This window comes from Magnolia sinica, chromosome 9, assembly GCF_029962835.1.
Source record: "Magnolia sinica isolate HGM2019 chromosome 9, MsV1, whole genome shotgun sequence".
NCBI classification, from domain to species: Eukaryota; Viridiplantae; Streptophyta; class Magnoliopsida; order Magnoliales; family Magnoliaceae; genus Magnolia; species Magnolia sinica.
Window position 1 is genome coordinate 79,036,726 of NC_080581.1, and position 26,563 is coordinate 79,063,288.

The 26,563-nt window shown below is 41.0% G+C and overlaps 3 protein-coding genes across 3 annotated transcripts; 2 read left to right on the top strand and 1 right to left on the bottom strand.

Annotated features, from left to right (window-relative positions):
• Window positions 1–13,405: 13,405 nt before the first annotated feature.
• LOC131255791 (uncharacterized) lies at window positions 13,406–15,273 on the bottom strand. The gene is made up of 2 exons (XM_058256608.1): window positions 14,626–15,273; window positions 13,406–14,383 (listed from the first exon to the last, which is right to left on the bottom strand). Exons 1-2 carry the CDS (start codon window positions 15,215–15,217, stop codon window positions 14,346–14,348), a joined length of 630 nt encoding a protein of 209 aa, XP_058112591.1. The 5' UTR covers window positions 15,218–15,273; the 3' UTR covers window positions 13,406–14,345.
• Window positions 15,274–16,552: 1,279 nt separating this feature from the next.
• On the top strand, window positions 16,553–18,742 carry LOC131255790 (receptor like protein 22-like). Its single transcript, XM_058256607.1, has one exon. It carries the CDS (start codon window positions 16,839–16,841, stop codon window positions 17,670–17,672), a length of 834 nt encoding a protein of 277 aa, XP_058112590.1. The 5' UTR covers window positions 16,553–16,838; the 3' UTR covers window positions 17,673–18,742.
• Window positions 17,829–18,533, top strand: LOC131255205 (receptor-like protein 33). Its single transcript, XM_058255900.1, has one exon. It carries the CDS (start codon window positions 17,829–17,831, stop codon window positions 18,531–18,533), a length of 705 nt encoding a protein of 234 aa, XP_058111883.1.
• Window positions 18,743–26,563: the final 7,821 nt, after the last annotated feature.

Genomic DNA, 26,563 nt, shown 5'->3' on the forward strand with positions numbered 1-26,563 from the left:
AAAAGCTATGGGGATTACAAAAGTAAAAAATAAAATAATAATAAATAAATAGGCTAGGAACTTATGGCTACGGTGTTTTCTATAGCTACGGATTATAACCGTAGCCATAGCTGTAACCCTTGCCGCTTTGATATGTCCTTTTATATGTATCGAAGGTCTTTCGATTAATCGAAAAAGGTTCAGAACTGTCCAGCGAGTTTGCCTAAAAAATCCTGCAATTTTCGATACATATCGAAGAGTATTCGATATGTATCGAAGATGATATGACCAATAGCTATGGATTATAACCGTAGCCATAACTGTAATCTATGCCGGTTTATGAATTCTTTTTTATTTTTTATTTTTTATTTTTTTTTACATAGATAAATTTATTCAACCTACAATTTTCTCTAATACATATATATATATAAATATGTATATATAAGCATATAAAAAAAAATTTCTCTCTTTTTTTCATTTATTTCTTTATTCATTTAACAAGAATATCTCTTAAACCAAAATTAGTTACTTGACGTACCGTATATGATTTTGGGGTAGGAGAAGCTACTTTAGCCAACCAACCTGGTTATTTTTCAAGATTCTATTAGATCTATGGTGGAAAATCCATTTCATTCACTTCGCGGTCAATTTCAATCAGTTCGCGGTCAATTTCATTCATTTCATTTACTTCATGATCAATTCCATGCATTTCACGATCAATCCCAGCGATTTCGTTTTGATTCACGGTCATTTCCATGCATTTCACAGTCAATTCCCTTCACTTCACGGGCATTTGCATGCATTTCGCGGTCAAATCGCTTCAAACCATGATCATTCCCATGCATTTCACAGTCATTCCAAACTATTCCATGTTGATTCACGGTCGTTTCGAGGCATTTCGCGGTCAATTCCCATCACTTCACGGTCAGTTGCATGCATTTCGCGGCCAATTCGCTTCAAACCATGATCATTCCCATGCATTTCACGGTCATCCCAAACAATTCCGTGTTGATTCATGGTCGTTTCGAGGCATTTCGCGGTCAACTCCCTTCACTTCACGGTCATTTGCATGCATTTCGCGATCAAATCGCTTCAAACCATGATCATTCTCATGCATTTCGCGGTCATCCCAAATAATTCTATGTTGATTCACGGTCGTTTCGAGGCATTTCGTGGTCAATTCCCTTCACTTCACGGTCATTTGCATGCATTTCGCGGTCAAATCGCTTCAAACCATGATCATTCCCATGCATTTCGCGGTCATCCAAAACAATTCCGTGTTGATTCACGGTCGTTTCAAAGCATTTTGCGGTCAATTCCCTTCACTTCACGGTCATTTGCATGCATTTCACAGTCAAATCACTTCAAACCATGATCATTCCCATGCATTTCACGGACATCCCAAACATTTCCTTGTTGATTCACGGTCGTTTCGAGGCATTTCGCGGTCAATTCCCCTCACTTCAAGGTCATTTGCATGCATTTCGCGGTCAAATCGCTTCAAAGCATCATCATTCCCATGCATTTCATGATCATCCCAAATAATTCCGTGTTGATTCACGGTCGTTACGAGGCATTTCGCGGTCAATTCCCTTCACTTCACGGTCATTTGCATGCATTTCGCGCTCAAATCGCTTCAAACCATGATCATTCCCATGCATTTCACGGTCATCCCAAACAATTCCGTGTTGATTCACGGTCGTTTTGAGGCATTTCGCGGTCAATTCCCTTCACTTCATGGTCATTTGCATGCATTTCGCGCTCAAATCGCTTCAAACCATGATCATTCCCATGCATTTCATGGTCATCCCAAACAATTCCGTGTTGCTTCACGGTCGTTTCAAGGCATTTCGCGGTCAATTCCCTTCACTTCATGGTCATTTGCATGTATTTCGCAGTCAAATCGCTTCAAACCATGATCATTCCCATGCATTTCACGGTCATCCCAAACAATTCCGTATTGATTCATGGTCGTTTCAAGGCATTTCACGGTCAATTCCCCTCACTTCACGGTCATTTGCATGCATTTCGCGTTCAAATCGCTTCAAACCATGATCATTCCCATGCATTTCACGGTCATCCCAAACAATTCCGTGTTGATTCACGGTCGTTTCGAGGCATTTCGCGGTCAATTCCCTTCATTTCACGGTCATTTGCATGCATTTCGTGCTCAAATCGCTTCAAACCATGATCATTCCCATGCATTTCACGGTTATCCCAAACAATTCCGTGTTGATTCACGGTCGTTTCGAGGCATTTCGCGGTCAATTCCCTTCACTTCACAGTCAGTTGCGTGCATTTCGTAGTCAATTCGCTTCAAACCATGATCATTCCCATGCATTTCACGGTCGTCCCAAACAATTCCGTGTTGATTCACGGTCGTTTTGAGGCATTTCGCGGTCAATTCCCTTCCCTTCATGGTCAGTTGCATGCATTTCGCGGTCAATTCGCTTCAAACCATGATTAATCCCATGCATTTCACGGTCGTCCCAAACAATTCCGTGTTGATTCACGGTCGTTTTGAGGCATTTGGCGGTTAATTCCCTTCACTCCACGGTCATTTGCATGCATTTCGCGCTCAAATCGCTTCAAACCATGATCATTCCCATGCATTTCGCGGTCATCTCAAACAATTCCGTGTTGATTCACGGTCGTTTCGAGGCATTTCGCGGTCAATTCCCTTCACTTCACGGTCATTTACATGCATTTCGCGGTCAAATCACTTCAAACCATGATCATTCCCATGCATTTCGCGGTCATCCCAAACAATTCCGTGTTGATTCACGGTCGTTTCGAGGCATTTCGCGGTCAATTCCCTTCACTTCACGATCAATTGCATGCATTTCGCAGTCAAATCGCTTCAAACCATGATCATTCCCATGCATTTAACGGTCGTCCCAAACAATTCCGTGTTGATTCACGATCGTTTCGAGGCATTTCGCAGTCAATTCCCTTCCCTTCACAGTCAGTTGCATGCATTTCTCGGTCAATTCGCTTCAAACCATGATCTTTCCCATGCATTTCAAGGTCGTCCCAAACAATTCCGTGTTGATTCACGATCGTTTTGAGGCATTTTGTGGTTAATTCCCTTCACTCCACGGTCATTTGCATGCATTTCGCGGTCAAATCGCTTCAAACCATGATCATTCCCATGCATTTCACGGTCATCTCAAACAATTCCGTGTTGATTCACAGTCATTTCGAGGCATTTTGCGGTCAATTCCCTTCACTTCACGGTCATTTGCATGCATTTCGCGGTCAAATCGCTTCAAACCATGATCATTCCCATGCATTTCACGGTCATCCCAAACAATTCCGTGTTGATTCACGATCGTTTCGAGGTATTTCGCGGTCAATTCGCTTCACTTCACGGTCAGTTGCATGTATTTCGCGGTCAATTCGCTTCAAACCATGATCATTCCCATGCACTTCACAGTCGTCCCAAACAATTCCGTGTTGATTCACGGTCGTTTTGAGGCATTTCGCGGTCAATTCGCTTCACTTCACGATCATTTGCATGCATTTCACGCTCAATTCGCTTCAAACCATGATTATTCCCATGCATTTCACGGTCATCCCAAACAATTCCGTGTTGATTCACGGTTGTTTCGAGGCATTTCGCGGTCAATTCCCTTCACTTCACGATCATTTGCATGCATTTCGCGGTCAAATCGCTTCAAACCATGATCATTCCCATGCATTTCACGGTCGTCCCAAACAATTTCGTGTTGATTCACGGTCATTTCGAGGCATTTCGCGGTCAATTCCCTTCACTTCACGGTCAGTTGCATGCATTTCACGATCAATTCGCTTCAAACCATGATCATTCCCATGCACTTCACGGTCGTCCCGAACCATTCCGTGTTGATTCACGATCGTTTCGAGGCATTTCGCGGTCAATTCCCTTCATTTCACGGTCAGTTGCATGCATTTCGCAGTCAAATCGCTTCAAACCATGATCATTCTCATGCATTTCACGGTCGTCCCAAACAATTCCGTGTTGATTCACGGTCGTTTCGAGGCATTTCGCGGTCAATTCCCTTCACTTCACGGTCAGTTGCATGACCGCGAAATGCCTCGAAACGACCGTGAATCAACACGAAATAGTTTGGGATGACCGTGAAGTACATGAGAATGATCATGAATTGATGCGAATTGACCGTGAAATGCATGCAAATGACTGTGAAGTGTAGGGAATTGACCATGAAATGCCTCGAAATGACCGTGAATCAATACGGAATAGTTTGGGATGACCGTGAAATGCATGGAATTGTCCGTGAAGTGGAGGGAATTGACGGTGAAATGCATGGAAATGACCACGAACTGATTGAAATTGACTACAAAGTGAATGAAATGGATTTTCGACCATCGACCTAATGGAATCTTGGAAAATAAATAGATTAGTTGGCTAAAGTATCTTCTCCTACCCCAAAATCATATAGGGTACATCAAGTAACTAATTTTGGTTTAGAAGATATTCTTGTTAAATGAATAGAGAAATAAATGAAAAAAAGAGAGCATTTTTTTATATGCTTATATATACATATTTATATAAATATGTATTAGAGAAAATTATAGGTAGAATAAAGCTCTCCATGTAAAAAATAAAAAATAAAAAATAAAAAAATAAAAAAATTTGCACAGACTTTTACGGACTGCGGTTATAGCTACGGCTATAATCTATAGATATATCTTCGATACATATCGAATACACTTCGATTAATCAAAAATTGCAGGATTTTTTATGCAAAGTTGCTGGACAGTTTTGAACCTTTTTCGATTAATCGAAAGACATTCAATATATCAAAGTACATGTCAAAAGACCTTTGATGCACAGTAGAGGACATATTGAAAAAGCATTGGCTGCGGTTATCTCTACGGATTATTATTATAATCCGTAGCCATAGATATCCCTGTTGTAATCCCCACCGCCTTTGTGGGTCCTTTTATGAGGTATGTGTTATATCCAAACCGTCCATCTATTTGGCGAACTCGTACTAACGCTTGGGAAGAAAAATAAGATAGATTTAGCTATCAAGTGGACCACACTGTAAAAGGCAGTGAAAGATTGAACGTCTACTATTGAAACCCTTTTAGGGGTCCCAGAAGTTTTGGGTCAAGGTCTTTGTGACATTATGAATAGATTGGATGGAAAATAAATGTTATGGTGGGCCCTATAAAAGTTTCCACGGTGAAAATCAATTTTCCGCTGCTCTTTGTGGTATGGTCCAGTTGCTCTTTGGATAGGATTTTTTTGCTTAGATAATGCTCCGAAATGATCTTGAAATATGGATGAACGTTGTGGATATAATAAATACGTAACTGTGGGGCCCAGGAAACTTTGATATCTTTTGAACGGAAACGGTGGCTACTCCCCCTGACACCAGCCCCGAAATTGGTGGTCGATGCTCTGTGGGCCTCACCATGATGTATGTGTTTGTGGGCCCCACCATGATGCATGTGTTTCATCCATTCCGTTCATACATTTTTAAATATTATTTTATGTTTTTATCCCAAAAATTAGAGGGATATAAATCTCAAGTGTCCCTCTAAATCTCAAGTGGATCACACCACAGGAAAAAAAAGTGATTGGATATCCATCATTTAAATCCTCCTAAGGCCTGATGTACTGTTTATTTGACATCCAATCCGTTAATTAGGTCATAAATACCTAGATGAAGGTAGAAAACAAAGATCAACTTGATCCAATACTTTTATGGCCCCCAAAAAGTTTTTAACGGTCGAAGTTTATTCAACACTATTTCCTGAAATGTGGTCCACTTGAGATTAGAATATACCTCATTTTTTGTGTATTACTGTAAATTGATCTAGAAAAATATATGGACGGAATGGATGAAACATATACATCATGATGGGCCCACAGAGCACCGACCACCAGCTCCGGGGCTAGTGTCAGGGGGAGTAGCCAATCCGTTTCCCTTTTGAACCGTTCGTACAACTCGGAGTTCGAGGAGTGTCAGCGCTCGTCTTCGAGCAGCACCTATCCGCTCGAAGGAACAAGCAGGGGGCATTTTCGACCTTTGGCAAGCCATCCGTACAACTGGGGCGTATTCTGGCAAGGGAAAATAAGGTGGGCTTGGTCTCGTAAATAGGGCCATAAATGGGTCGTGCAGTCGCAAATTTCCCACGCGGATTTCCTACCAAAGCCTTGTGCCGGAAGTTTCTTTGCAAGGATGCTGGGTGGGGCCCACTGAAATGTTTGTGAGAAATCCACCCCGTTCATCCGCTTTGAGAGATGATTTTAGAATATGCTACAAAAAATGATGTGTATCCAAAACTTAAGTGGGTTACACGAGAGGAAACAGTGGGGATTCATTGTGAATCGTTGAAACATTCTTGAGGCTATAAAATTTTTATTTAACGAAATTGTTTTTGCTATTTTCACTTCATCCCAGTGGTATTGACCTTATAAACGGTTTGGATTGCATATAAACATCAAGGTGGAGCCCAAAAAAGTTCTAATGGTAGGAAAATTTTCCACCTCTTTTTTGTCGAATTTTGGGAATCTTCTGCGAATGGCTTTTCCAGGAAATCCGTGTACACCTGCTTAAAAGTACGGAGATCAACAACCAATTCTTTCGTTCTTTCATTTTCATGGGACGCTGGTTAGATACGACTGGTTGAGCAGCGAGTCTCCTGCTAAAGTGACGTTAGCAAGTTCTATGGGTCCCACCATGACGTATGCTTTTGTATCCACAAAGTCAATCCATTTGTAGAAACTACTTGAGGGCATAATTCAAAGAATGTGTCAGATCCAAAGCTCCAGTGGACCCAACCAAAGAAAACAATGGAGAGAGTGATGCCCACCATTAAAAAACTTCTAATAAGGGCCACAAAAGTTTTTAATCAAGCTGATATTTGTTTTTTTTTTCCCCTTCTTTAGTATCTGTTTTAAGTCCCGAACAAATTGGATCTCAAATAAGCATCATGGTGGACCTTAGGAAGGTTTTAACGGTGGGTGTCACTCTCTTCACTATTTTCTTTGGGGGTCCGCTATAGCTTTCGATCGGCCTTATTCTTTGGATCATGCTCTAAAATGATATCTCCAAATGGATGGACAGTGCGGATGCAACACATACATAATGGTAGGACCCACAAAACTTGGTGACGTCACTTTCGTAGAGAGTTTCGTGTTACCGGACTTGTTGCTTGTGAGGCAAGGCATCTCCAAGATGGTGACTATTCTGTTTACCTAACTTGTAATACAAGGCATCTGCAAGATGGTGACTATTCTGTTTACCTGACTTGTCATATAAGGTATCTGCAAAAATGGTGACTACTTTGATGAGTGACTGCCTTAATTTACACGTGTAACTCTTAAAGCTATGTGGGGCCATAATGTTATATATGTAACATCTACTCTATCCATCATGTTATATGCTGGATTTGGCTCCCCTAAAGGAAAAACCAACCAGATCCATAACTCAAGTAGACCACACCACTGGAAATAAGGGAAATTAGATACCAACCATAGGTTTGTGTGTAGAGACATCAAAGTGTATCTTTCATCAAAGCCATTAGTCAATAGTAAAATCATCCAGACTAATTATTTCATTAGAGTCTTCTGCTCATTAAATGAGCCAGTGAGAAACAACCTAATCCAAAACCCGGGCACAACACATGGCTTGAACTCAACATTTTTACATTGTTTACACTGGTGAGGCTTATGGGAGTTTTCCATCCAAATTTGTACATACACTTCTGCATGTATATGTGTTGCGTGTGTTTGCTAACTATAATTTATGAACTTGGTAAGAACTGGAGAAATGAGGACAGTCAATAGTTTTTTTTAAAAAAAGTAAAGTGCCCAGACACTTTTTGCATGAATAAATGGTGTCACGTGCTTGACCTGCTTATGGTTATAGCTTGCTTGACCTGGTGAGATTGTTGGGCTAAGAAGTCCACGAGCATTTGGAAATTAAAGCATGTTGGGCCACACGTCTAATGGGCACCGTCAAATTCATGCATGTATGTTTTACATGTGGAAGTGTTTCATTCGAAGAAAAATGGACCGATGGCATTTATATGATAGAGATGGTAAATGGGACACCTGACGCCACCTTCCTTGAATGATCACGGCCAATGATACCAGTTCATGTAGTCAGTTCATTATCATTCATTATTAGTGTGTAGATGCCTTGCCTAAAAGGATCTAGTCCATCTAAATATCAAAATGTGAGATGCATGATTGATTTTTGGGATATCCCATAATTTAAAGGGGACTCATCAAATGCATGGTGTTGATGTTCGACATACATCATGGTGGGGCTCACACAGCTTGACCTCACGGGGAGTTCCCATGAGCTCGACCGTATAGAACCTTTTCCCACACACACACACACACACACACACACACACACACACACACACACACACATATATATATATATATATATATATATATATATATATATATATATATATATATTCGAGTCGAGCTCGAGCTTGAGCTAAGCCGAGTTCAAGTCAAGTCGAGTCAAGTCAAGATCCATTATTATCAAACTCAGCTTGTTTTTAAAACGAGCTGGGTCATATGAAGCTTAGCTCGCCTTGAGTCATCGTTCGAGCTAAGTCAAGCAGAGGTAGATTGAGTCGAGCTGAGCAAACTTTTGTAGCTAGCTCGTGTACAACCCTAGGTTATTGTCAAGGTTAGAGTTGTACACGAGCAGAGTTAGCTCGGTTACTCGCTCGACTCGACTCGGCTCGAAATGAGTTTGAGCCGAGCACAAGCTGATTTTTGGTACTCAAATTGATTTCAAGTAGAGCACGAGTTGAGCAATACTCGACTCAGTACTCGACTCGGTGCTCGACTGGTACTCGACCAGGGGTATATAAATGCCCCAAAACAAAAATACCCTAACTCTCAGTCGCTTTCAGCCTCTCGTTCAAAAAAACCCTACGCCCTTCGGCCCCTTCCTTCCCTCCCAGCGCTCGTTCAAAACCAACCCGTGCTTGATCGGCGTCTAGTAGTCTCACCCATTGGCCGTCCAGCCCGTCCCTCTTCTTCTTCTTCTCTCTCTCTCTCTCTCTCTCTCACTCCCCTGTTTGGTGCCGTAGCTCGTCCCTGCCCTGCCCGGTGCCCCTGTCCGATGCCGCAGCTCGTCCTTGCCCTGCCCGGTGCCCCTGTCCGGTGCCGCAGCTCGTCCCTGCCCTGCCCGGTGCCCCTGTCCGGTGCCGCAGTTCGTCCCTACCCTGCCCGGTGCCGCTCGCAGCTCGTCCGGTAATGTGGTGTTGATTTTATTTTTATTTTTTTGTATAAATTGTTAATATATGTTAGAAATTGATTTCTTATATTGCTAATATATGTCAGAAATTGATATCATATATTGCTAATATATGTTAGAAATTATTAATATAGGTTGACCTGTGGTGTTGATTTATTATTATTTTTTTGTATACACTATTAATATATGTCAGAAATTGATATATATATCTATATATATATATATATATATATATATATATATATATATATATATATATATATATATATATATATATATATATATATTGCTAATATATGTCAGAAATTATTAATATAAGTTGACCAGTGGTGTTGATTTATTATTATTTTTTTGTGTAAATTATTAATATATGTAAGAAATTGATATCATATATTGCTAATATGATTATCTATCAACTATTGGACTATTAATTGTCAGAGGAGTTATTTTAAGCACAAGTTCAATAGTGTCAACTGTCAAGTGAGTGCTTGGAGAACTCACACATGTAGAAATACTTTTACATAATTTGATTTTGTTTTTTGAGAATTTCAAAAAATGCCTATATAAATAAAATTAAAATTCAGACTTGGACTCGAACTCGACTCGAAAACTCAGACTCGACTCGGCTCGATATTTGCTCGAACTTGGACGAGTAGAGCACGAGCTGGGCATCCGAGCTTGAAGCCTAAGCCGAGCTGAGTGCGAGCTGGGACTCGGGCAGTGCGAGCCAAGCAAGAGTTGAGCAATACTCGGCTCGACTCGACTCGTGTACCGCTCTAGTCAAGGTACATTCTGTTGGTTTTCTCTCACTTCCCTTATGATTTTTTCTAAAATAATTAAAATATCTACTAATTAATAAAGTTGCTTAAAAATAAATAAATAGATATCTAAAAGTAAAATTAGTAATTAATATTATTATAAAAAATCACAAAAAATGAAAAAAAAAAAAAAAAAAAAAAAACAGCAATAACAACAAATTTCTTTGGACGCGGATTGCATAGTTAGGATGAGGTTTTCGGATTGGGTGCAGCCATGACCGTAGGTCCACCTTGATGTATGTATTGTATATGCAGGCTATCCATCCATTTTCCAGCTTCTTTTAATCACCACTGTTTCCTCTAGAATGGTCCACCTGAGAATTGAATCTCCTTCATTTCTGGGCTCCTGCCCTAAAATTATCTTAGTAAAATGGATGGGCAGTGTGGATTAAATAAGTACATCATGATAGGCCCTATATAGCAGCCATCAGTAGCCACTCGCTAGTGACATGGTACGTAGGGGATCCAAATCTCCGGTGAACCGTATTGGAGGAACGGTAGTTGTTGAATCTCAGCCGCTAAAAAAATTGTGGGCTACAAAAGTTTCTGATGAAGCTGATATTTGTTTTTCCCTTCATCCAGGTCGTTGTGTCCTGATCAACAAGTTCGATGGCAAATAAACTCACGGTGAGTATTACATTGAGCCCTAGGAAATTTTTAATGGTGGGAATTCAACCAGCACTGTGGTCCACTTGAGATTTGGACGTGCTCTTTTTTTTGTTAATGACCTCAAAAGGAGCAGAAATATGGATGGATAGCTTGGATATACCATACATGCATCAACGTGGGACTACACTGCGTTGGGTGAGACCCCGCGCACCTAATCCGGAAATGTTTTAACCAACCACAAAGTATGGTGGGCAGTCAATCACCATTGTTTCGTTTGGCAGTCCACAAAAGTGTATAAAAAATATACATTACGGTAGGCTTTTAGAACATGGACCACTAACCAGTATCATCAACGCAATCCAAATCTACCTTGATGTTTTTATGACATCCAAACCGTTTATAATGTCATTCTCACTGTGATGAAGTGAAAATACTAAAAAATTATGAAACTTTTAGCCACACGAATGTTTCAAACAGTGGTCACTGAATCCCTATTGTTTCCTCCCGTGTGGCCCACTTGAGTTTTGGATCTTTTAGTCTCATGTCCTAAAATGATTCTCACCGTTAAAACATTCATAAGGCCTACCCTAACGTTTATTTTTCATCCGACCTGGATGAAGAGGAAAAACAAATATACCTGGATGAAGAGGAAAAACAAATATCATATTGATCCAAAACTTCTGCGATGCAGTGTGGTCCACTTAATCCTTGGATCTGAGAATATTTTGCCTCTCAAGCCTTACTGGACGAACCGTTTGGATATAACACATACCTCATGGGACCCACGTAACTTGGTGACGTCAACATACCAGCCAAGTGAGGTCGGTGGTGTGTGGTACAGCAGCCAATCCGCTGTGTATGTAAATACCCACAACGCTTTCTCTTCTTCTGATGACTAGCTACTCTTACGAGCGGCTCTCGTGTGAAATTCACGCGTATGAGTTTTCACAGTCGTAAAACCTCTTCACTTTCTGTCTATAAATAAACCTCACACTTTCTATTCCTACACATCCCAAGCTCTATTAACTAATGGCTCTCCTCTTTTCTTCTAAAAACCCATCATTTCTCTTTCTCTTCTTTTTATCATCTCTTCTCTTTCTCACTACCCAACAATGCAACCATCACCACTTCTCTGCTTTGCTCGACTTAAAGAATGGCTTTTTCTTCCCTCCTCTCCCCTCTTGGAATTCAAAAAATACTGATTGCTGCTCTTGGGAAGGCATCACCTGCGATGAACCCACTGGTCACGTGATCAGCCTCGACCTCAGTGTCCTTTGGATCAGGGGTCGGATTGATTTTGAAAGCCTCTTTCGTCTTCGGAGTCTGCAGAAGCTCAACCTCGCTGACAATGGGTTTGATCCCTCTCCATTCCCTTATGGGTTTGACCAGCTCACCAGTTTGACCCATCTCAACCTCTCTCACTTATCCTTTTATGGCCAAATCCCACTGGAAATCTCCCGCTTGACCTCTTTGGTTTCTCTCGATCTTTCTTACAATCGATATTGGAATGGTTCATACTTTGAATACCTGAAACTCGAAAACCCAAGCATTGGAGCAGTCGTCCAAAACCTGTCCAATCTGAGTGAACTCTATCTGGACTGGGTACACATCTTACTGCAGGGCCAGGCCTCAGATTTGCCACTCCCTAGTATCCGCAAGTTGAGCTTACGATATTGTCTTCTTTCAGGTTCCATCTATTCTTCCCTTTCCCAGCTCCATTTCTTATCTGAACTCGACCTCAGCGGAAACAATCTCTCCTCTGCACTGCCCAGCTTCCCAGGGAGTCTCCGCAAGTTGATCTTAGAAGAATGTGATCTTTCAAGCTCCATCTATTCTTCCTTTTCACGGCTCCATTTCCTATCTGAACTCGACCTCACCTATAACAATCTCTCCTCTGCACTGCCCAGCTTCCCAGCGAGTCTCCGTAAGTTGATCTTATATGATTGTGGTCTTTCAGGCTCCATCTTTTCTTCCCTTTCACAACTCCATTTCTTATCTGAACTTGACCTCAGCTATAACGATCTCTCCTCTGCAGTACCCAATTTCATAGGGAACTTATCCTCCTGGACGTCCCTGCTCCTTGCAGATTGTGGATTGCATGGAAAATTCCCTGAGAGTGTTTTCCAGCTGCCAAATCTACAAATCATTGACATATCAGACAATCCACTTGTAGCTATCAATTTGCCGGAATTCCATCAAAACAATACTCTACAGCAATTGATCCTTTCATACACTGGATTATCAGGAAAGTTATCAGAAGTAGAAAAAGATTTGATGAGGATAATGTGAAGAAGAGATGAGAATATTGAGAGAGGAGGAGGAGAGTTTGGGAGAGATGATATGTGTTAGGCTTGCATGCCCTAACACATAATATTTTATTATGAAAAAGCATATAGTACACTGCAGGGGAATAGGGAAGTGTGCACATGCACTTACACTAAAAGGACACACTATAAATATAATACACTAGCATTCTCTATAAGATCGTGGCCCTTTGCGCAAGGCAATGGGAAGATCTAAACTCGAGTTAGGAGAGTCACCTGAACCAACATCCAAAGTAAGCGGAAGGGTAGATGACTGAGCTTGTGAAGATTTATCTCGACGCTGATACACCCGCAGAGGCTTAGGCTCAACCATATCACCAACAGGATGCTGAATAGAGGGGAGAGGAGTTTTCCCATGATCATTAGGGGAAAGAGGATAACAGTTATACTCCCCCTGACGCGCAAGAGGATCACAGAGGGATCTGCCTGGAGAGGAGAAAAAAGAAAGATCCTCAAAGAAGGTGACATCGACAGAGACATATTTCTTGCGAGTCAATGGGTCAAAGCATTTATAACCTTTCTGACTCCGAGTATACCCTATAAAGACACATTTAATCGCCCTGGGACTAAGTTTATCATTACTCCCATCCAAAATTTGAACAAAGCATGTACAACCAAAAACTTTAGGTGGTAGAGGAAATGGGTTATCATGAGGATACAAAATAGTAAATGAAGATTTATAAGACAGAATACGTGAGGGTATACGATTAATAAGAAAAGTAGCAGTTAAAAGAGCATCACCCCAAAAATGTTTGGGTAGATGCATACCAAGTAGAAGGGTGCGAGCAACGTCAAGAAGATGACGATTCTTTCGTTCTGCAATACCATTTTGTTGAGAAGTGCGAGCACATGACGTCCTAGATAAAATACCACGTTCCTGCAAGAAGGACAGAAAGGCAGTAGACATGTATTCTCCCCCATTATCAGAATGGAGGGATTTGATGGAACAATGAAATTGAGTGCACACTTCATGATAAAACACTTTAAATGCATCAAATACTTCACTTTTAGATTTCAAAAGATAAATCCAAGTCATGCGGGAATAATCATCAATAAAGATAACAAAATATCTAAATCCAAAAGTTGAGGTAACCGGAGCTGGTCCCCAAACATCCGAGTGAACCAGAAGAAAAGGTTGAGATTTCCTCCCAAAAGAGCTAGGAGGAAACGTAGCACGATGATGTTTAGACAATTCACAAATATCACAGCATAATGGTTTAGTGACAGGTAAGGAGGGAAATAAAAGTCTCAATCTAGCAATGGATGGGTGGCCTAAGCGGCAATGCCACCGAGTCATGGACTCTTGATCTAGAGAAAGGGTACTAGAAGCGGCAACAGGTGTATCATCGAGAAGATAAACGCCTCCTCGCTCATGCCCCCCACCAATCACTCTCTTCGTCTGTAGGTCCTGAAACAAACAATAAGAAGGAAAGAAGGTGATGGAACAATTGAGTGATTTAGTAAGAGAGCTAACAGACAATAAGTTTAATGGAAAACGAGGCACATGCAATACGGAGGACAAAGATAAGGAAGAAGAGAGAGGGATGGAACCAATCCCAGAGATGGGAGATTGGGTTCCATCTGTGACTGTGACATACTGAGTGGGAGAAGAAGAAGAAGAAGAATAAGAAGAAAAGAATTGCAACTTACCAGTCATATGGGAGGAAGCTCCAGAGTCAATGACCCAGGAGGTAGGAGAGGATGACGCAAGAAGGGCGGTACCTGACTGGGCCGAAGCTGCGTGAGAAGGCTCAGGAATATCCCGAATGTGAAGCCGCATAAGGGCATCATATGCCGCCCGAGAAATAATAAGAGACTCCCCTGAAGTAGACTGCTCAGCTGTCGGGGTGGAAGACTGTGTCTCAGAAGCAACAGTGGAAGCAACAGAAGCAGCGGCATACGTAGGACGACCATGTAGCTGCCAGCAATAATCAATAGTGTGATTAGTTCCACCGCAATGTGAACAAATGCGGGAACCATCACGTCCTCGTCCACGTCCACCACGACCACGAAGACTACGGCCGCCGCGACTGCGATCTAGATCGCAGCCTCTACCACGACCACCAAAACCAGAAATGCGCCCTGAGCTCAAGGATGGTACCCTAAGACCAAGGGAGTACTGATCGCCAACAAGATGTGCCGAACGCTCGGGTGGCACAAATGAATGAGAAGGAAGAGTAGAGATCATAGCACGCTGACACATGGCATAGACTGTCGTCAATGGGGGAAGAGGATCCTGCATAACAACCTGATCGCGAACGTGAAGATAATCAGAACTCAAGCGAGGAACTGCATGATACGAGTATCATCCCGTTGCTTATGAGCATGTTCATGATCCTCTTTACATTTGGAAGGAAGAGGCTGATACATATCCAACTCATCCCACATACCCCGAAGCATCGAATAGTAGTCTTTTAAGGATCTGGAGTTTTGTTGAAACCGACCAATTTCTTGAATAAGCTGGAATACCCGTGAAAATTCTGAGATTCCGAGAACATATCATGAAGCGTATCCCAAATGCCTTTAGCCGAGGATAAAAACATCACTGAGTGGCTAATCGAGGAATCCATGCTATTCAACAACCATGCAATAACTTGATAATTCTCCTTTGTCCAAGACTTGTAGGTAACATCTGTAGAGCTTGGGGACTCATCCAAAATATACGACAACTTGTCACGGGCTCCTAAAAATACTTTTACAGATTGTGCCCATTGAAGATAGTTGTCACCATTCAACTTAATGGAGGTAATCTGCAAGGAGTTAGATTCAAGAGACCCTATGCCAAGAGATGAGGGCCCTTTGTCAGCCATAATAGAGTCCAAGAGAAATAAACCTATGCCAAGAGACCCCCTATGCCAAGAAAGATTGATTCAAACAACTCTATCTCACTCAATCCTTCAACATAACAAGAGATAAACCTCAAACAAATGTCAATCATCCAAAATACCATGAAACGCAGTCAAATAGGGCCTGACCGAGTGAAAAACGGCCCAGCCGCACGCCCATTTGAGGTTAAAAACCTCTCAAACATTGATCTTAAGTAAAAAATCCACCATGGATAGCTTGGGAGGAAGATTTCGGTCCATCTTGCGCAAAGAAACTGAAGAAAAGCTTACTGATTTGAGGTAGATCGAAGAAAAACGGAATCTGGAACCGATTTTCAAATTTCTCTATTTCGCCCAAAATACCATGAAATGAGGTCCAATAAATTCTGAAAAAATCATGAAAAATCTTCTAAAATCAAGATCTATCAAACCCCTAAACTTTTAGCTCAAACAGAGCCCATGCGTCCGTACAACGCTGACGTCAGCCGTACGGCTTGGATGCGGAATGCCTTGAACTTGCTCTGATACCAAGTAGAAAAAGATTTGATGAGGATAATGTGAAGAAGAGATGAGAATATTGAGAGAGGAGGAGGAGAGTTTGGGAGAGATGATATGTGTTAGGCTTGCATGCCCTAACACATAATATTTTATTATGAAAAAGCATATAGTACACTGCAGGGGAATAGGGAAGTGTGCACATGCACTTACACTAAAAGGACACACTATAAATATAATACACTAGCATTCTCTATACCAGATTCTCTCAGTAATCTCAAATTCTTGACTCAATTAGACCTCAGCTATTGCAACTTGTCAGGATCATTACCATCCTCACTTTTGAACCTTACCAAACTGCAATATCTGTATCTTTCATCCAATAAATTGAGCGGCCCAATTCCTTCATCATTGTTTTCACTCCCATCAGTACATACACTGGACCTCACAGGTAACCAACTTAGTGGTCCACTTGGTGGGTTCCATAATGCCTCTTCTTCACAGCTGAAGATCCTCTCTTTGGATAGCAATAAATTGCAGGGGATGATACCCAGATTTATCTTTCAACTTACCAAACTTCAACTACTTTACCTTTCTTCTAATAATTTCAGTGGTGTTGTGGAGCTAGGCTTATTTCAAAACCTCAAAAAACTTTTCTATCTGGATCTTTCAGATAACAACTTGTCAGTCCAAGATGGCAGTGGTAATTCCACCTTTGTTTCTATCCCCCAGATTGAATATTTGTTGTTACGTTCTTGCAACATCAGCACATTTCCAAATTTCTTGAGAAATCAAGAGCAGTTGGGGCAATTGGACCTTTCCGATAATAAAATTAGTGGTGAAATACCTAAATGGATATGGGAGGTTGGCAATGTGTCTTTAAACTATTTAAATCTTTCTCACAATGGTCTACAAGGAATAGAACCATCTCCCCATGTTTTGTTGAGTGCCTTGCAATACCTTGACCTTAGCTCCAACAAGCTAGAAGGTTCACTTCCTATCCCACCACCTTCCATTATTTTCTTTTCAGCTTCAAACAACAGCCTTGGTGGTGAAATCCCTCGATCAGTTTGCAATGCAGCATCCCTAACCATCCTTGATTTATCTCACAATCACTTCATTGGTCGGATTCCATCATGTTTGGGTGAGATTGGTGGTACACTTAGTGTGTTGAATCTTCAAGGAAATGCTTTCAATGGCACCTTGCTTCAGACATTTAAAGAGGAATGTAACATACAAACGCTTGATCTCAGTGAGAATCAATTAGAGGGCCAAGTGCCAAGGTCTTTGGCTAATTGCAAAATGTTGGAGCTACTAAACCTGGGAAACAATCAAATCCATGACACCTTCCCTTTATGGTTGGGAGCTTTGTCCTAGTTGCGTGTTCTCATCTTGAGATCCAACCAATTTCATGGCACCATTGCGCATCCTCTAACAAATCACCCTTTTCCACTGCTACAAATTTTCGACCTCTCTTTCAATAGATTTGAGGGTAATTTTCCATCAAATATGTTCAAGAGTTGGAAGGCAATGATGGAAGAGGACAAATCCCAATCCTTGGTCCTTGGCAAAATGATATACAGTAGCGGAAGTCCCATATACTATCAAAACAAAGTGTCTTTAGTCAGCAAAGGGCTACAGATGGAAGTAGTAAAGATCCTTATGGCCTTTACTGTAGTGGATCTCTCGGAAAACAAATTTCATGGGGATATCCCAAAATCAATTGGGGATCTAAAGTCACTCCTTGTGCTCAATATGTCCAACAATGATTTAACTGGCGGAATTCCAACATCATTTCAGAATCTAAGGGATCTAGAGTCATTAGATCTCTCACATAATAAATTGTCTGGAGAGATCCCTTGGCAGCTAACAGATCTAACATTCCTCGCAGTGTTGAATCTCTCACAGAATTTCCTCGTGGGAAAAATACCACAAAGCCGGCAGTTTCTTACATTTAACAGCGAATCATTCAAAGAGAACGCAGGATTGTGTGGACCTCCACTATCAAAGAAATGCGAAGATGCAGAGAGTGCACCACCGTCCCCTCTGTCAACATTGCAATCTGAAAGGAAATATGATTGGGAATTAATGTGGATAGGATTTGGAGTTGGACACAGAGTAGGTGTAGGGATGCTTTTCTGGACCCTAGCACTTTGGAGGAAGGGAAGGAGAGAATTCTATATATTTATTGATAGAATGCTTTCCTTAATTTTTCCTTCCGTGGTGTTTCCTAAATAGCAATGACGGTGAGATGATTGGAGCTAGGGTAAATATGTTTGTACAGTTCATGTCTACAAAAAAAAAAGAAGAAGCTTTAGTTGTTTTCTCCTTTTTGTAAATTTGTGTATTTTGCTTGGTCTATATGATATGTGTGACTGTTGTTTCTTGTATTTGCACCTACTTGAATGGCTGTACATAACCATTTTCAAATCAATAAAATTACAGGTGGTGTGCTTCCACCTTTCTGCAAACAAATAAAAATAAAAATAAAAATAAAAATAATGTCTATGTACATCTCTTTGTTTTCAAATTTTGGCCCACCTCAGAAACAAGATAACTTAATCTATGAGCTGAATGATCTAACTAATGTAGCCTACCTAGCCATTGGTCTTTTTTTTCCAATGGTCTAGACAAATGTGGGCTAAGCAAATTAACATTAAAAAAAGAATAGTACAAATGTGGGCTAAGCAAACATTTAGACGAAGAAGAGTAGTGTTTCATGTATGTTTTATATTTTGTATTTTTCGATCATCACACACAGAGTTCTTTCACCTTCCCACATCCATGTACGTGGGGTGTAACTGTATAAGAGTAATCACTTGTTACTATGTGGTGATTTTCGAGTTGGACTTTTGTGATGCCAAAAAGAAGTGTGGAAATCATCATCACATGCAGTTTTCTACTTGCAAGGGGACACTTGGCCAGTCTAACCAAGCAATATGGGCTGTGCATTATGTCCAGGACATATTTCTTAGGCGACCATGTAAAATTCCGACCAAATAAGATGATTCATACCATCTGAACAATAACTATTTAGTGGACAATCAACATAATTTATGGGAAAGTAGGCCTATTCAGCAGTGAGCCATCCATCTGTTAGGCCCATCGTCTATTGCTTACAGTTCTAAAGAATCAATTTTATCAGAAAATCATAACCTTCCCAACCATGGTTTGGCAATAAATAAAGAAGTCGCACATATGGATGGATTAGATCATTCAACTGATGTGATTTTCATATTGTAGCCCATGAAATGTTTGCCAGAACTAGTAAACATCTTATCCAATCTACTGGACCATGCAAGTGTCCTACTACGAGGAGTCATTGATGAGAATAGAAAAGTTGTCTTTGATTGAAAATTGTGATTGTTGAATGTATCAAATGAGAATTGTCAATGTAGATCGAAAGAAAAAATAAATAAATTGTACACTTGGAAAGTATGTAATTAGATACTGGATGAAACCTTGCAAAAAATTGTATACTTGGAAAGTCTGTCATTAGATACTGGATGAAACCTTGTTTAATAGCCTATTTGGTTTGGCTCACTTATCTCGTGGGCCATGGGACCACTTAGACTCTTAGGGGTTGTATGGCTGCAAGCAAAGTTGTGCCCAACGTGTGGGTCCTTACTCTTGCTCCGGTGGTAGACTCTCAGGAATTTCAACACCTGGTCAAGGGTTCGAGTACCCATGGGTGGTGAAACCCCACTGTGGCGTGAGTGTGTGGGGGTGTGTGTGCGTGTTAAAAAAATAATAATTTGTGCCCAGCATGTGCAGTCCAGAGCAGACATCTTCTCTATGGTTTAAAACCTATTTATGCATAAGAATATATAAAACAATAATAATAATAATAATAAGGACATCACGCCCTTTGAAAGGCGGAATATAGCTAGGATAGATTTGTACCAAAAAGGAAAAAAGAAAAAGAAAAAAGAGTAAGGATAGATTCCTGTGAAGAGGTGGAATAAGCATGAGCAACCTCATCCCAAGTTCAGTGCATCAATCTCAATTACATGCATATGTGCCAGCATCAATCTTGATTACATGTGTCAGATGTGTCAATGTGCAAATTCAAGGTGCTTTACAAACAGCTTTGCTTGCATCCAAATACCCTTTCTATATATATATATATATATATATATATATATATATATATATATATATATATATATATATATATATATATATATATTGTTGTGTTGCCTTGAGTAAGAATATAGAAAATAGGAAAGTTTCCTTCTTTCTTCCTCTCTATTCTCTTCTTCACTTTCTAATTACAATAATAAAGATAAGACTTCATGGTATTTAAACAACCAATCATCAAAACCTTATCACTCATTTGACATATAGCAATCATCTTGCAAGCCACACCACCCTCAAAGAATATCCTTTCTTTTCTTCCCTAAAGTTTTGCTATAAAAGAATAAAAGATAGATCTACAATTTATATGTTCTTCTATTGCTCCAACTTTCTCAGATCTTTTACTTTCAATATCTTTAACTCTTTTTTTAAATTCCATATTTTGAATTTCAAGATCATCTATTTCTTCAAAACCTAAGATTCTCTTTACTTTTCTTTTATCTTTTCACATTTTTCTTTACCTTCCCTTTCCTTTTTCTACTTAGAAAAAAGCCCATAAATTTTGATTCCATCACTCTCTCCAAATTAATCCCCAACTTCACCTCGCTCTCCAAAAGCATCTACAACCCTGGTTCTCTTTTTTAAAACCATCTCCAAAGACCATCTCATTCACCAAAACTTATTCAAAATCATTCCATCGACTTCTATAATTCCTTCTCTCTTCATAAGTTCTCCAATGCATCCCTTCTTTCCCAATATGTCTTTAAGCATGCTTCTCTAATTGATGCAAACTAAATTAAAAAATTATACCTTTCTTATTTGAAAAGGCCATACCGACAAGGCCGTTAGAGGCAGGGAATGATGGGCCATATGGATATAACATTCATCTGGGCCATATGGATATAACATCCATCGCTACCTATGACTACTAAGCATTCTTCAAATTAAAGAGAAATGGATATCTCCAATCCCGAATATTCCAAATAGTTGGAAAACGATTACATGGCCTTTGCTCGTTGTCACAGGCCGCATTATCAGATATGCCGATCCACAAATCACAACAATGCTAATTGCCTTCACTTTACAACTCTTTTTATTTGGATAAATGCTCCATGAGGCCTTCACAACAATCACCACCTAGTCAATATGCCCTTATGCATTCCTTCAAACGAATTTCTCCAAATCATTACGGCTCCCAAATTATTATTGGTAACCCATCATACGACTACTTTTTTTCCCTACGCTCCACCCGTCTCCTATCAAACTTCTTCTAGTTCCTCTTCATCTTTCAACCCCTCTGTGCCAAACTACTTCTAGTTCCTCTTCATCTTTCAACCCGTCTGTGCCAAACTTCAACAAACCCAAACCTCAATTTGAACCTAGATGGATAGTACAACCCATGCCTAAGGATTGGTGATGGCATTACATTACCTATTACTCGCATGGTCGTCGTCACCTCGACATATATTCAAAAGAAAATTTATTCAAGCTTGACAATTTTCCAATACTTTCAAAGACTTTTTCCCTACACTCATTGTAAAAGGCCCAAAAGGACGTGTAGGAAGGCATTACAAAAATATTGATGACTTATGATCCTACTAAAGGTATAGCCTTTGATGGAGTCAAATAGGGAAACCAGATTCATATAGCCAACCCCAGGTAGTTGGAATAAAGCTTTAGATCATGATAATGATGCTTACACTCGTTTGTGAAGGATCTTTACACTCAGAAAAACCTCGCTAAAGGTGTTAGACAGACTGAAATATGCCTTGTATAGCTAGCATACCTTATATAGTTGGTTTCCATATGTAGATGATTCTGATTTTATTTCTTTCCTTGTATAGATGCTGTAATCTCTATATATTCAACCCCTTTGGGTTGTCTCAAATACACAAAAGCTTTCAGCTCCTTTCGGTTTACATGGTATCAAAGCTTCACTGATCCAAATCCAGCACCACCTGTCAGATCTGACCACCCCTACGTCGTCCGGCCACCCCTGCTGCGTTGTCCGACCATCCCTCTGCTCGTCCAGCGCCCTTTGTTGCTCGTCCCCCGCCCCCTGTTGCAGATCCGACTACCCCCTGCTCTTCCGACCGCCCCCTGTTGAAGTTCCGACCACCCCCTGCCTGTCCGACTACCGCTTCTCGTCTGATTGCCCCTCTGCTCGTCCAGCGTCGCCCGGTCACCTCTATTGCTCGTTCTCTTCGAGTTCCAGCAACCCCATCTAGATCTGTTGCTCCCATCCAGATCTATTGAAAATATGTTGCTGTTGCTCCCATCTAGATCTGTTGCTGTTGCTGCTGGGTCGCCGGATCTCGCTCATCCAGATCCAGATCCACTATTGCTGTTGCGATTCTGCCAGATCCAGATCTACATTTTTCAGATCCAGAGCTCCTGTTGCTATTCCTATTCCGCCAGATCCAGATACTGCTACCCCTTGGGTATCTCCTTCTGTACGATACACCTAAAACATTCTTCTGTTACAACTCTTTGCGTGCTTTATATTAATTCCGATCAATGGATAAGAACTCATCACGTACAGAGGCCCCAAGGTGTAGTTTTGATGGTACCAACTATTCCTTATGGGCCATCCATTTTCAGAACTTCCTCAAGGGTTGTAGTTTGTGGGGACTAATTGATGGATCTGTTACTATTCCTACTTCCACAGATGCCGATAAATTGGCTGATTGGAAAATGAACAATGGACGGATTATTACCTGGATTCTCGATTCGGTAGATCGGTCCATTGTTGTTGGCCTCACACCTCATCGCATGGCTAAGGCAATGTGGGAGCATCTTCAGACAATTTATCAACAAAGTAATGCGGCCCGGTCATATCGTCTGGAACAGGATCTCGTTAACCTTACTCAAGGTGACGACAGTATTCAATCATTTTATTCTAAAATTGTCACAATTTGGACTGAGATGGCCTTGATGGATCCAATATTTTCTAATGACTTTAGAATTTTTCAAACTATGCGCGAGAGTGCGCAAGTTTGCCAATTTCTTATGAAACTGCATCCGAAATTCGAGCATTGTCGGACTGCTCTCTTGAACCGTAGCCCTACTCCTTCATTGAATTCGATTATTAATGATCTATTGGCTGAGGAACAACGACTGAAAGTTCTATCACTTCCTTCCTCGACTCCGGGATCATCTGATATGGTGCTTACTGTGTCCACCACAACACCAACACGTGGCTCCTCTCCTTTAACTTGTCGCGGCTGCAACAAGGTGGGTCATGTTATCGCTCAATGCAAAGAATAGTGTGTTTATTGTCGACAAACTGGTTATGGTATTCAAGACTGCCATACACGTGCATATGCATCTTCTTCTGCCCGTGGACGTGGTGGTCGTGGTCGTGGCCGTGGTCGTGCTCTTTCTGCTACTGCTGCCACTATTTTTTCCGAGCCGACTGTTAGTGATTCTACATCTACTGTTTCTGCTGAAGGTCTTTCATCTCCGTTGACTTCTGCGATGCTCCAGCAAATCGTTCAGGCCCTTTCTGTTGCCGGTATGTCAGGTATATCCCCATCTTCTATATGGTTCTTCGATTCGGGTGTTTCCAATCATATGACCGGTGATATATCCCATCTTCGTGACATTCGTCCCTACACTGGAAATCAGGCTATTTCTACTGCCGATGGCACTAGACTACCTATTCAGTCTGTTGGATCATTGACTTTCTCTCCTTCTGTTCATCGCCAGTTCACCCTTTGTGATGTGTTTCATATCCCTAACCTCTCATCCAATTTAATTTCAGTTAGTCAACTCACATCAAATAATTGCTTAGTCATATTTCTTCCCAACTGTTGTTTTGTGCAGGATCTGGCGACGGAGAAGGTACTTGGGAGGGGTAGGCGGCATGGTCATCTGTACGTGTTGGATTTTGATCCATCTGTCACTCTGTCTCGTTGTTTCTTTTCTCCTTCTTCATCAGATATTTCTTTAGCAAATAAATTGTGGAAACTATGGCACTTTCGCCTGGGTTATCCACATTCCGATCGATTACTTCGGTTAATTTCGTCTGACATGTTAGGGAATATTTCTCTTAATAAAAATGATTTGGATTATTCTTGTTCTTCCTGTTGTCTTTTAAAAAGTAAGTATGTTCCATTTTCCCTAAGTACTATAAAATCATCTTCTATGTTTGAACTTGTGCATATGGATGTCTGGGGTCCTTCACCAATTATGTCTCTCTCTGGGTTACGATACTATGTTATATTCATTGATGATTTTACACGTTACACTTGGATTTACTTTCTGCAATCGAAGTCATAGGTTTTTGAAAAATTCAAGTTATTTCACTCTATGGTGGAGACTTAATTTCGGGTTTCAGTTAAAACTCTCCGCTCTGACTCAGGGGGGAATATCTCTCAATTTAATTTCGTACATTTCTTTAAGGGCATGTGATTATTCATCAAACCACCTATTCTGATACTCCACAATAAAACGGGGTGACTGAAAAAAAAAATCGTCATATTATTGAAACTGCCAACACCCTGATGACAGCTATGAGTGTTTCCCGTTCTTTCTGGGCGAAAGCAATGTTACATTCCGTCTACTTGATTAACCGAATGCCAACCAAAGTTCTGAACAGTAAATCTCCTTACTCTGTTCTCACCGGCTTACCTCCTGCATATTCCACATTTCGTGTTTTTGGTTGTATTTGTTATGTTCACCTGGCTTCACATAAACGTAACAAACTATCTCCAAAATCGGTTAAATGTATATACTTGGGATTTGGAAAAACTCAGAAGGGTTTTCGATGTTATGATCTGGTTTCTCGTCGTGTTCGGGTTTTACGACATGTTATTTTTCTTGAACACATTGCTTTTCATTTATCTCTTCCTCCTCCGCATACTCCAAACTCTCCTGGTCTAACTGCCTTTCCATAAATTCCGTTTGCCTCAAGTACTCTCCCTCGTCCATTGCAGGTTTACTCACGTCACCCACGTACAGATCCACCACCTATTACTCAACCCGAACCTACTGTACCCGTTGTCGATCCTGAACTTACCTCGATCCGTCGTTCCGCTCGTGAACATCGAGCGCCTGATCGGTTGATATGCTCTATGTCTGCCATGAATGCTACTCTGGATACCGTTTCTATTCCTACTTCATACTCTCAGGCAGTCACTCATGATTGTTGGAAGAAGGCTATGGCTGAAGAACTTACAGCATTAGAAGATAATCATACGTGGGACATTGTCACTCGACCTGCTGACAACAGCTAATTGGTAGCAAATGGATTTATTCGGTCAAACTCAAGTCTGATGGATCATTGGATCGATATAAGGCTCGACTTGTCGCTCAGGGATACAAACAGGAATACGGAATTGATTATGATGAGACTTTCGCTCCCGTGGCCAAGATGAAAACTGTTCGTACTCTTCTGGCTATATCTTCTGTTCGCTCATGTCCACTCGCTCAGATGGATGTGAAAAATGCCTTTCTTCATGGAGATTTTCAAGAAACCGTGTATTTGAAACCTCCTTTTGGCTCTTTAATCCCTGACAATAAGGTATGTTGCCTAAAGAAAGCCCTGTACGGCCTCAAACAGGCACCTCGGGCATGGTTCCAACGCTTTCACGATGTTGTTACGGGTGCTGGCTTTACTCAAAGTGGTCATGACTCATCCTTATTTTTGTTCATCACTGCTCACGGAATTATCATTGTTCTGGTCTATGTTGACGACCTCCTCCTGACTGGTAGCGATGCTACTGGCATCTCGGCTTTAAAGGAAGTTTTGCAATCCTCCTTGAAGATGAAAGACCTCGACCATCTCACATACTTTCTTGGGCTTGAAATTTCACGTTCTAAACGTGGGATCCTGGTCAGCCAACGTAAATATGCCAAGGATCTTCTCGCTTTGGCATCATTGACAGATCAGAAAACAGTTCGGACTCCCTTAGAACTTAACATTCATTATGGCCGTGACGATGGTGATCTACTTGCACAGCCCGACTTATACCGCTGTTTGGTTGGGAGTCTGGTTTACTTAACTATGACTCGCCCTGATGTTGCCTACGCTGTCCAAGTCGTCAATCAGTTTGTTTCTGCTCCTCGGACTCTTCATATGATTGCGGTGTTACGCATCATACGGTACCTACTTGGAACTCTAGATCGATCACTGTTCTTCTCCTTCACGGCGACTCTGGACCTTTGTGCTTATTCGAATGTTGATTGGG